The sequence below is a fragment of the Anneissia japonica genome, unplaced genomic scaffold (assembly GCF_011630105.1).
Source record: "Anneissia japonica isolate Jap-2015-1 unplaced genomic scaffold, ASM1163010v1 scaffold997_len2565447_cov190, whole genome shotgun sequence".
Lineage (NCBI taxonomy): Eukaryota > Metazoa > Echinodermata > Crinoidea > Comatulida > Comatulidae > Anneissia > Anneissia japonica.
In genome coordinates, this window is record NW_022696369.1 from 1,437,224 (window position 1) to 1,449,852 (window position 12,629).

The window sequence follows — 12,629 nt, forward strand, 5'->3', positions numbered from 1 at the left end:
GCTGGAAGCATTTTATTGTGTCAACTTTCATGGTCAGAGGCACAAACAATTTTTTTTCCAGGCCTCAGATCTTCTAAAATTTGACAAAAATGATAAATATGTGTAATTTAAAAGTGAGAGAAGTCAGAAACAAAATGGTGTTAGCAGGATTGAATAGAATTGGCAAGACAAGGGTTGTTGAGGCAGATTGCCTTGAATTGAAATTTTTCTAACAGTACAAGAACAGAGTTGGTATTCCCACCCTAAATATGAGAACAAACGTATAAATAATTAAATCATATCACCTTACCTGCATCTCTGTAAACGTACTGATGTGTATGATATGTTGTTGTGTAGCGAAAGCCATCATCATAGTTCCACTCAAGGAGCAGATCATGGCTATCTCCAGCAAAAGGTAATACAGTGAAGTTGAATATATTTCCTAAAGGATATATAATGATAATATAGGAATTTATATTGTCATGACTTTGCAAAGTGATACAAGGCATTGGTGATGTTATAATTGGATCATTAAATAACTTGCAATCCGGCCAGGCAAAATGTACAACATTCTCTCCCTGGGTTGTACACCTGCATGTTCACTTAATCATTTACTTATTACCTGTTTCTATTCATTTCATATTTATTTATTTTCAATTTATTTTCTCGTCTTATGTCAAAATGTAAAATGCATTGAGATGTTAGTGTAATGTGCAGATTTGTAATCAGTAGAACCTCGTTTTTACGTACCCCAGTTATACGAACCTTCGGTTTTACGTACGCCTCGTATCGACGATGATGTCATCAAAAACCCAAAAATATTTTTAAAAACGGCACTTTTCAGAGCAACCATAAGTAAAAAGACTATAACAATAAACAAACCATAATGCAACGTATTTTCATTAAACAGCAATGTTGATTGAGTCTAATATCGGGTTGTTGTAATCTAAAACCATGTGAACTGAGTGAGATAAACAACTACCGATGGTGCTCAAAATAATTGCTTTCCTCCTTAGCTTTGTGTGGCAAACCTTGGAAAATCTCGTCTGGTCGAATTTTTTTCACACGAAGCTGGGTAGACATAGTTTTGTACATGAACGCTAATTGGTTGGCTCGCCCAGTGCATTGCACATGGCTGCTGTCTCGCGTACACGAACGCTAATTGGTTGGCTCGCCCAGTGCAGCGCACATGGTTTTAGTTTGTCTTAACAGGCCCAGACAACACCGCAGTTCTGTTGTTTGGAATAGGCATGAAGGGGAATTCCCATACCTTTGTCGTATAAGTAATCTTACAACATTTTCATGTTCTTTAGTTAAATAAAAGATATAAAGTGATGAATTAATACACTAGACACATGGTTTTATTTGAACACTTTATTATGACATCGTAAAGTGAAGAACAAAAACACTAAACAAATGTTTTATTCGTAGGCCTAGAGGCTACGTATAGCCTAGGTAACATCGTTCATTCATACATACGTTTAATGAGCGTTACGTACATATTAGGTCAAAGGTTACCACAAATTTAACATAAACTCTATTTTACAAATCCCCCGATTTACGTACGCCCTCCGGTCCCGTACCTTACGTAAAATCGAGGTTCTACTGTATTATTATTATCACTTTTTAGAGGCTTCTGACTAGAATGCAAGACCATTTGGTTGGCTTTATAGCACAGATGATAAAGCAACTGAATGAAAATAAATGGGTTGGATTTCAATCAATTTTCATATAAACAGAACATGCTTAACTTAAGGGACCTTACGTCATCCATGGATTTGCAAAGTTTCCTACCTTTGACTGCCACATTTGGCTCAAACAATAATTCCACAATGGCTTCTTGCACCACAACCAAAGTGCTATTCGCACTATTGCTCCAGGGGTTCTCTATGTAACAGGTAATGTTAAATGTGCCCTCTGTTTCATAGGTATGCTTACCTGAAAGATAACAGCGTTTATCATACAAGGATTATCCTATCAATGATATTCTTATACTATAATCATATTATGTATTTTTCAATGCCAACGTTTTATCACAATTTTAATCACTGTCTCCTGATGAAGTCCACTGTGTGGACGAAAGTTAGAGAAAATAAATGTATATAGTTAGGCTTTACTCTGCAGAGTTCTGTCATCATTTATAATATTTGAAGAAGACTAACACAGCAACACATTTTGTTCGTATAATGTTTCATGTAATTATATCGCTTTGAAAGACAGTACTTGTATATTCAAAGTGCATACAGTATATTATCATCACTACAATCAGCATATATTAAAATAAGCAAAGCTAATCATTCTCATCACAACTGTAATCATCTCCAGTGAGGTCCTTTTGGTGGCAAAACAGGGTCTGTGGTTGAGACCTAGCAAATTAACAGGTTGCCCATTTAATGATGGTTATTTTGATATAATAATTAATTTGCGCTAGTACTTACTAGTGTAATACGAATCTATTCCTGCAAATATACCATCAAATGGTCCATCAGTACTGCCATCACCCCAATCAAAGGTTATCAACGCACTGCTACCCTTAACAGCAGTGCATTTACATTCCAATTCATGTGCCCTCACATGGGGTGTAGAAGCATCAACGTAAGTAGCTACAAACAAGACAAGTGATAAAAAGAGAACATCCTAGATGATTAAAAAAACTACAAAATTACAAATATTGTATAGATAGAAATGGTTGAAGTATATAATTGATAAGTGGCTACAGCCAAAATGTAAAACTACAGATTAACTTTCACTTTAATGTAATTAAGGAATGAGGTTGGTATTCTGTTTCTCTGAATAGATATGCCTACAAAATGAAATTCCATACTAAACTCAGTCCTTCATTACACGATACAGTATACCGTATACAGACACGCGCACAAAGAAATTTAGCATTGTACAAAACAAATAAAATATCATAAATTACATTCATGTTTTATCTTGTTATGCATTCAGTTGATTTATGTTTATATCTATCATATTATAATAATTGCTGAACCTAATTTGTTTTAATTTGAATATATCTGAATCTGGAAAACAGAATGTGTTGACATTTTGCTTTGAATAAACTTGAAACGCATACTACTCACCTTCAATAACAGTATCTATCTGGACAGGTGTTGTTCCAATAACTGAACTCACATTGTTATAAGCAGTCACAGACACATGGAAAATACCTGGTAATACGTAAATATGTGTAGCAGTACTGCTGTTTGTAAAATTTACACTGTTCCCATCACCAAAATCATAATCATACCAAATCTTATTACCAGAGTCGGTAGTGGTGGTTACCTCAACTGTATGATATACCATGTTGTCTTCACAAGCCACTTGTGTGTTGGTCACACGTTCTTGTAGCTCCACTTTGATCTGATTAGACATCATCCAAGATACAACATTTGATACATTCACATTCACAAAGTAATAGTTTGGCATACTGTACACGTGTGATGTGTCTGGCTGTAGAGTTGTATCATCTGATACTTGGTCACCATAATACCATGCAAACTGGACATCATTGCCCCGAGTCCAGGTGACAGTATAGCCAATACTATCAGTTGTTGCCAGAATTTCTGTTTTGTTTTGCAGGAGGACTCCCTCTACAGGATCCTGTATTATGATGGACTGGGTATCGGTTACCAAAGGATAATTCGCAATTTTACAACTGACGTCATATACACTGTAAGTGGAGAAATTATGATAGATGAACCCGGTATTAAAGACAGTTTCGTTAGTACCATCGCCAAAATCCCACTGAAATTCAAGGCCTTCACCGGAATGCCAAGTAACTTTGCAAAAAATGGGAACAGGAATATCACTAGTACCATAGTCTGGTATATGTATATAATTTGGTTTCTCAGCAGTTACTACAAATGTGTGGTCCAATACACTTGCTATATTATCAGATCGAATAGAAACAGTGTATGTGCTTGGCTTCTCATAGTAATGGCTGTACGTTGTATCTGGCTGCCAGTCTCCAGACCCTTGGCCATCACCATAGTCCCAGATATATTCCACAACATTACCAGAAGTAATCAAGGAACTGAAGTTGAACCAACAACCAGAGAGAACAAGATTCCAATCTTTTGTTGTGTTATCACCAGGATACAAGTTAATACTGCCGTTGAGACCCAAGATCCTATACCTTGCAATTGTAAAAAGAGTCACATACTGCACACTGACGTTGTTATAAGCTTTCACCAGCGTAGTGTAATTGCCAATTTTATCAAAGTGATATGATTGGCTGTCCTGAGTTTTAACATTTGATTTATCAACGACCCCATTGGTCTGATAAGGAGCGTTCACAATAGATGATCCATTAGGAAAAAACCACTGGAATCTGACAAATGTACCTTGAGTTATTTCTACTTTCATTGGGTATTCAACATCAGTGCATGCGTAATAAATACCAAGATTACGAGTGAAGTCTAAGCCCTCAATGCTTAAGATTCGGTACTGAGATGCAACCCTCTGTGATGGTGCTTCAACAACCTTTTTAAGTCTATTAGTAAATTCTACATCTACTCTGAACATTCCTGATGCGGTGAAGCTGTGCTGGATCCAGACTTCTGTCTTCTTTGACATATGAGCTCGTACATAAAATTTGCCATGAGATTTCTGAGATGCATCGGTGTGAAAATCAGCCAGTTCAGGTAACAGTGATTTTTCAAGGAAGAAGAAATGTTCCAATGTGTTTGAAGTATGGGCCACTTCTCCTATGTGTGGATATGCTGCCTTAGGGTAGTAATCAGGGAACTTCTGCTGGTATGGTGTAAAGCCCAAAACATCATGTGGCTTTAAAGATATCCTTGCTACAGCTTGCACAGTAAATATGTTATAACCTTCAGTAAGGTAAACTAGATTTGAGCCAACTAGTTTGTACGGGATGGTGATACCTTGGACAGACTCTGTATATATACAATCACCAAAATGATATGAATAATTGTACTGGATTTGCTGACTTTGCTGATGACAGAAATCATATGTGATATTTTCAGTTGTATTTCCTCTTAAAGTAGTAAAGTTATCAAACATTTGGTTGCTGTAAGTACATGAGTTGTTAAGTGGCCATTCTGATGCTTGAATATGCACTTCGGTAAATGGTTGACATGAACCTTCCTCAATACAGAAAGCAGTCTCATTGCGGCACATGCGTTCTTCAACTGGAGGACAAAGCCAGTAACGATTGATACAAGTGCGATTAAATGTGCAATATTTTTCTCCTGGTGCACAGAGTGGTCGAAAAACCTGAGGTAATGATTGTTGAAAATATTATATTTTAATTTGTAATATATTAATTAATTAAACTTATTTATTCTAATCAATAGTGATATATTGCCACTTTCAGGAGAGTAATAACATATATCTATAACATCTAAAGTTTAAATTTTATCTGACAATACGATTTCAAGAGTATTAATTAGTTGCACTTAATACAACAATAGGGAGGTTTTGCACGCGAACGCGTACGGTTAGTGTGACGGATACGTCATCATTTTGACGTCATAAGCCGGCTCGCAACACGAAACTGAAAAAACGCGTAGGGAAATTTTGGATTTCTAGTAGGATCTTTGTTTATTTTTTCACATTTTACGTAAGTGTAAAAAATAAACGTACTTTGAATACGTATGTGCCATTTTTATGACATTTGAAGATAGCAAATTATGATAGGAATGCTTCTCATTTTGGGGTATCAAAACGTTGGTGCTTTGACTTTGGTGGTGTCGGGATTTTGTGTAGGCCTAGGCCTACTTGTAGCCAGGCACTTTTGGGTCATACAATAGGGCCTATCACAAAATAACCAACACTTCTGAGCAACAAAGGAAGTATTTTTCAGTTACAATATTCAATTTCAATTTTACTAATAAAACTTTGAGAAGCATGATGAGAGAAGAGAACAGAATATAGTATTAGTAGGCCTAAGCTAAGGCCCTAGGCCTAGGCTACAAATGAATTGCGAAAAACACAGAATGGCTACGAACTGTTACAGATAGCTAAACGTATGCGTGCACGTATTCGTTCGCGTGCGAAACCTCCAGGTTGCATTTTCTGCAGAGTATCGGAGATCATACAAGCCAAAAAAGGTCCACTTTCCACTGAAACAAACCTCCCGCAAATTAAGTCACGCTACGGGCCTGAGGGCATTGCAAATTCAGAGGGCATGGGACTAGAGTTTGGCAGTGACTTGGATACCTCATTTAAGAAAAACAGATGACAAAAACAAAATTGTTGCGTCCTTGCGTGCAATAATAAAGGGTGCAAGAACAAAATAAAATTACATTTTTTACCCAAGAATAATACAGTATTTCCTATGATGTGTTAATTAATGTCTATTAGCACCATGAGTTCATAAATGTTTTATAATAAAACTTCAACAATGGGTGCAAAAAGTACAGTACATTTTTTAGCTCATAAATTGGAAAGATAGTATTACTACTATTACTTACTACTAGTCACACCAAAAATGATAGATGGGAAAAGAGATGATAACAGAGAAGGAAAGAAAAAAATGATCACCTAAGAATGGCACCTGAAAGAGAAGATATCATCATAACGAAATATTAGCAACATTTAAGAAATTTTACCTGCAATAGAACCTGGCCTTCTTTGATGGCATAAACCTCCCAAGCCTCCAATGTGCCTTCCTGTTCAACCTCAAGAAACGGCATGATGTAGACTCCATGAATTTCAGATGAAGGCTCGACAGATGTGATGTTTCTCTGCAAAAATTCTCCAATGATAAAGCGATGTGCATCTTTGATTAGAAATTTAAAAGAAATTAATTAGAAATTAATTAGAAAGTTAAAAATCAAATCTAATCTAATTGTAATGCAGCAGTTGATATAGCACCATTTACGATTGGCAGATTGTATAAATCAGAAATGTAGTTTTTAAATTAACTAAAGGTTTTTTACTTTTGAAATATTACCTGCAACATTCATACTTGCTGTATCGGTTTCGTCATTAAAATTCCATGTTGCTTGCAGACTAGTGCCCTGGCCAACACCACTGACACAGGTAAATAGGTGGTCAACTTCCACAAATGGATCACAAATAGTGTTTAGATCTAATTTAAATAAAGAACATTAGTCAAATTTGATGATGGTTGTGTTAAACGTATCATCTCATCCCTGTTTTGAAATTTATTGTATGTTTAGTTGGTCAGGGGGTTTAGAGGATACCCACATCTTGTGATGGGCTCTCAGTCCATGGTGGTATGTGTTCTTGGCACCCTCTGGGTGATTCTGTGCCGAATATGTGATTTTGTGCCGAATATGTAATAAATAAATAAATGATAGTTGCAGTAAGTATGATAATAAAGGCAATAATTACGATAGTGATGTAAAGAGAATCAAATCTATTAAGACTGCATCTAAACTAATCAATAAACCTGAAATAGGTGCCTCCACAAAGACTTCCCTCCTAGCTTCCAGGGGCCCTGAATCTGTGTTCCAAACCCATGCAAATACAAGGTACACTCCGACTTCAACATAAATATGAGGCTGAGGTTCAGGCATGGTTGATGAAACCCCAGTTGTATCTCCATAGTCAAAAGCATAGAATGCGCTGTCTGAGCCATCTCCCAATGAGATCAACACACTGCTTGGTTGAAACACTTCAAGAAAATCTAAAATTTAATGTATACAATTCAATCATTTATCATTTTGAGAAATCATGGAATAACAACATGGATGGTGATATTAAGACTTTAATTATTGGTTATCTCTATAATATAATGAGATAGCAAAATGCATGGAAAAATTACAATAATATGATTCTAACCTGGATCAGTTATAGTGAAGTCTTTTACTGCCGTAGCAGTGGAATAAACACTACCAAAGCCAGGCCCTCCACACATTGACACCTGGTCTCCTGAGCATCTATATATGCAACCTGATTGTGACCCATTGCTATGCTTTCCAAGGCTGTCACCACATACGCATACATAGCCTTCCTGTAAAGCTGCATACTTGAAAGTCATCGACTTGCAGATGGCAGTGCAAAGCAAAGGCTCAGCCTGGTCATAGCTCAGATCTCCACCAGCAACACTGAACTCTCGGTCATTTGGGTTTTCTTTGAAGCAGCCTTCGTAAGAGGAACCTTTATAAAGAGAAATGTTTAAGAGACGAATTGAGACTAGGACTAGACCTATCTGATAATAAATTATTTAGATATGATTCTCACAGTACAATTACGTCATAGAGTTCCATCTAACAACAGACAAATATGAGTCTTCTTTTGCACAATTTACTGCATACATTTTGTAAATATTAGCACACAACAATATAAAAGGCCAAAAAGTGGTTGCGTTACCAAAGTAATGTGACATTTAAAAATTAGTCAGTCTTTCTAATGCCTTGGCCTTACTCACCTAAGTAAGGTAAAGCAGTTAGGAGTGGAAGCACTTTTTTTTTACAAAGGGTAGCAAACGGATGGAATGCTCTTCCTGTCCATGTCATGGAAGGTGAAAGTACCTTACAGTTTCAGAAAAGGTATCAGACGAGTGGGCTACTAAGGGTTGGAAAGGACCCACCAGTTCTTGTTGCCACTAATAAATTGAGTGGTGTTATGGTGAGTAGATGTCTATAGCTTTTGGTGGTTATTATAAGATTCTTGCTGGTGCGGATGCAGGATTTTGCAGTAGGGGATGCGTGAAAGTCCACACTTCTTCAGCCCCACCATGGTTGGGGATGAGGTGCGGACATTTTGAGAATATGGACCTCTAGTTGCCCGGAAATTGTGCTCACATACATTAAAAATGTTACCCGTAATTCATATAAACAATACAACAATTATTTTTCTTAATACATACATATCCGACCAGTTTGTCAAACCCAGTTTGCTGAGTGGTCCATGGCCACTGTGCTGAAACCCAGTTAAAAAAATGCTGAATCAAGCTGAAATCATGAAAACCCTGTTTGCCAAAACCCAGTTTGCCTAATCTTGTCATCACCGTCATACAAAAGTTCAGCATACTATGCTTTTGAAACATGGGTGTGTCAGGGAGGATCTACTGTATATGTATAATATACATTAAAAGGCAAAATACTGGAAAACAACAATGCTGTGGGAAAACACACCTGAAGGTATGGCTATCAGTAAATATCGAAACAAAATGAAATGAAGAATCTTGGACATGTTGGATCCCCTGTCCGCAAATTTCTGGAACCACCACTGGTATGTGTGTATAATTGTAGTTAAAGTTTAAATTTATTTATTCTTTACGTCTAAATATTATTATCTTAATTAAACTTTATATATTTACTATAAATATTCTTATACAACATTTTTACCTGATGGGGCCTAGGTGCAGAGCCTAGGCTTTTTTAGTTTGTTTTTTTTTTGCTGATGATGATAGCCGAATTGTTAATCAAGTTTGACTTACAGTTAAGACAAAAGAATTAGTAATTAACTACAATATAAGCCGCTATTTATTATACGAATAAACAGTGAAAGCATCACATTGAAATGGCTTCTAAATTCTCAATGTTGGAATTCTGGCCGGCCTTTTGCTGTCCAGGTTATAATAATAAATCTGGATACTATATTTAATTTTTCTTTCCCTTTTGTTTCTAGGCCTATTTCCTTCCTTTTTCATTGTGTGTTCCCAAATCTACCATTTCCCTTACTTATATGGGCACACAGAAAAAGTTATTAGATTATCACTCTTTTAAAAAAAAAGAGGGAGGGCTGTTTTTTTTTTATCAAAACAATGGATTATTTGAATTTTATAGTTTTTTTAAAAGAAAATGTTATTTCTATGCTGTTGAAATAATTGATGTGGCAAAAATTTTTTTAAATTCCAGCTACAATATTTCCCGAATATCTCACGCTTGTGGGAGTGATAATCTAATAAATTTTTCTATTTGCCCTTGTCTTATCATTTCTTTCATTTTTCTTTCTTTTGTTTCTTCTCTTTCTTTCATTTTCCCTAAATGTTTCCTTATCTTCCCTTTTCCTGTCCTTTAAGTTTCCATTGTCTTCCTGTCCCTTCTTTGTTTCCTTATCTTTCCTTCCATTTCCTTATCTGTCTTTCATTTTTCATTCTTATTTTTATTGGCCTTAGCCTAGGCCTAGGGCCTAGGCCTAGGCCTGCGCCAGATCAGGCCTGCCAAAATGGTATTTGGCAAACTGGGTTTCAGCAAAGTGGACTCAGCAATCTGCCATTTTCTGGCATTCATGAATCATGATTCAGCAAATTGGGTTTCGACAATCTGGCCTAGGCCTAGCCTAGATCCTTCTAGGAGGGCCTAGAGGCACTACTAGGCCCTAGGCTAGGCCAAGGAGGCCTAGCCTAGGCCTCTAGGCCAAGGGCCTACCTAGGGCTAGGCCTAGCCTGCCCTAAAAATGTGGAAAGCATTATAAAATCCACTTACCAAAGACAGGAAATAACCTAAAAACTATGCATACTAATATTAATATCACCTTCATCTGATTACACGTGATTTACATTGCATATTATCATGATTTATGATCGTTTTCACAATCGTAACAGAGTTTGTAAACTGCATCGTGGTCGTCTGCGTCTAAAGTTTGTATTTGGCGCGATTCACTCAAGCGTGACACACACACAGGTCGGTTTACGCATGCTTGATTGATTTCAATGGTTTTCTTCTTGTTGTTGGTGGATTTTGGTCGTTTTGGCATGGACCTATTGTGGTTTTGGTAAGAAATGTTTACGGTGTGTGCAGCAGTGTTTTATTAAATTATCGTGAATATGATTCTCGAAGAATAAGGCTACTTAAATAGTGACAATACCATTGATTTCTTTGATTGGCTGGGCCAGCAGCACTCTCTTCCTTCCGTCTTCTCGCCTTGCCCGCCTTGCTCTAGCCGGCTCAACCTACCTAGAGACCTGGGCTAGGCGTACCTGCTGTTTATCAGTAATCTTTATCTGTGTAACCCAAGCAGCTTGCAAAAATTATAGGCTTGTTTCTAGCCTAATTAGCACCAAAATACAAACAATTCCATACAAAATGCAAAAAAAAAGAAAGGTAATTTAAGTTCTGACACGGAAGCATTGTGATTGTATAATAATTAATTAACTAAAATAGCCATTTTGTGTAGGTTAGTATTATTCTGTTAATGTTGCATTGTTGCGGCAGTGTCAGTGGTTCATATCCTGGTCATGACATTTTTTAAGCTTAGCTTATTTTATTTTCTAATTTAATTTATCTATTTACTATTACAGAATTAATTATTCTATGAATCATGATGTCAATTATTATTTTTATGCATCACAAATTCTCAATTAATAGTGACGTGTGCATGTCAGCACATTTATATATTGACACAATGGAATACAGCACAGTTCTCAAGTTTTACAGAACGTAACTTCTGTAATTGCTACAGAAATTTTGGCTAATTATGGATGTATTACGGAAATAGACAAAGACACTACAGAAATTTATTATTAGTCCTAGACCGAGAAATATATGGATATACATTGTCTATTACATCAAGGACAATGATTTTTCCATCAGGACCTTTGGCTACATTGTCCCTGGACTTGTCAGATTACCGATAAATTATTGTAAAACCCAAGAAACGTGACCAATAAATCTTCATTCTGTCCAGTTTGAAATTCCATAGCAGCTGTTATACTACTACTTGCAATTTTGAGCACTCAAGGCAAAGTATTAGGTGCTACAGAAATGTTTAATTTACAACGGAATTTTGAAAAGTCACATACTGTACTTACAGAAATACATTTTACTAACTTGAGAATTCTGAATACAGTAGATACATATGTATCATGTGTATATTTAACCCAACAATTAGTACATGTCTGTGTAAATATTTCCCTATTGTTGCATCTGGTTAAACAAGTCTATTTGTAATAGTATTCATCCACCATTTACAGTCATATTAATATCCCCATTTTCTTTCATAATTCAGTTTTCTTTACTTCAGACAGATTGAGAATGATTTATCAGTAGTCTGCTAACTAGAATTCAGCAGAATATAAAATGGTAAGTTAAAACCCCCAGTGCCTCCATATTTTCACTAAATTCATGATAGCTGTGCTACATTGACGTAAAAAATCTGATAGATTATTTTGCCACACACTGTTGGTAAATCAAAAATATATCACTCAATTACAGTTACTGTATATTAAAAGTGTCAGTCTCTTTTGCTAATTAACAATATCTTCTGAGACACATGATTATGATAGAAAATTATTATTTCAAAATATGGCACCGTGTTTTGTTTTTTGTTAAGAGTCATTTTGTACCCAAAGCCAATAGCCTATTACTTTTGGTGCATTTTTAAATCAGGGAGCTGTGATTTTCATTAGTAAGGCCAAATTAAATTATTGTGTTGGCCACACCCGACCAACCCAAATTGTACAAAATTGAGGTTCGGCATTTTATTTTATTTTTTTTTAATGAGCTAAAAAGAATGGAATAGGCCTATCTTGCTGGATGGTGGGTGATGTGACAGTGTTATGCGATCGTTTACTTTCCAATATAGATGTAAGAATGGTCTTTGTTGTATTTTTGTGTATTTTCTACTTTTTAGGCATAAACAAATTATTGATAAAAAAAAAAAATTTCCTACTGACCTACTGTACCCATTTTTTTATTTTCGCAAAATATCGCCAACACAAGAATTTTCTTTTTTGGTCTCTTTCTGGATTTTCTAGTGGTCAA

At 36.0% G+C, this 12,629-nt stretch overlaps 1 protein-coding gene and 1 long non-coding RNA gene across 2 annotated transcripts in view; one reads left to right on the forward strand and one right to left on the reverse strand.

Annotated features, from left to right (window-relative positions):
• LOC117102052 overlaps positions 1 to 10,517 on the reverse strand; it is a 29,490-nt gene extending 18,973 nt beyond the window's left edge. Inside the window, exons 1-9 of the mRNA XM_033242267.1 lie at positions 10,353 to 10,517; positions 7,759 to 8,076; positions 7,367 to 7,603; positions 6,905 to 7,042; positions 6,561 to 6,730; positions 3,066 to 5,223; positions 2,418 to 2,582; positions 1,774 to 1,917; positions 290 to 421 (exon numbers count right to left, since the gene is read on the reverse strand). Of these exons, the coding sequence (XP_033098158.1) occupies positions 290 to 421; positions 1,774 to 1,917; positions 2,418 to 2,582; positions 3,066 to 5,223; positions 6,561 to 6,730; positions 6,905 to 7,042; positions 7,367 to 7,603; positions 7,759 to 8,076; positions 10,353 to 10,407 (3,517 nt within the window). The 5' untranslated portion in view covers positions 10,408 to 10,517. The remainder of the gene's footprint in view (positions 1 to 289; positions 422 to 1,773; positions 1,918 to 2,417; positions 2,583 to 3,065; positions 5,224 to 6,560; positions 6,731 to 6,904; positions 7,043 to 7,366; positions 7,604 to 7,758; positions 8,077 to 10,352) is intronic.
• A 66-nt stretch (positions 10,518 to 10,583) lies between these two features.
• LOC117101987 lies at positions 10,584 to 12,453 on the forward strand. Its single transcript, XR_004444346.1, has 3 exons — positions 10,584 to 10,970; positions 11,890 to 11,948; positions 12,370 to 12,453. It is a non-coding gene; the product is annotated as an uncharacterized LOC117101987 (long non-coding RNA).
• Positions 12,454 to 12,629: the final 176 nt, after the last annotated feature.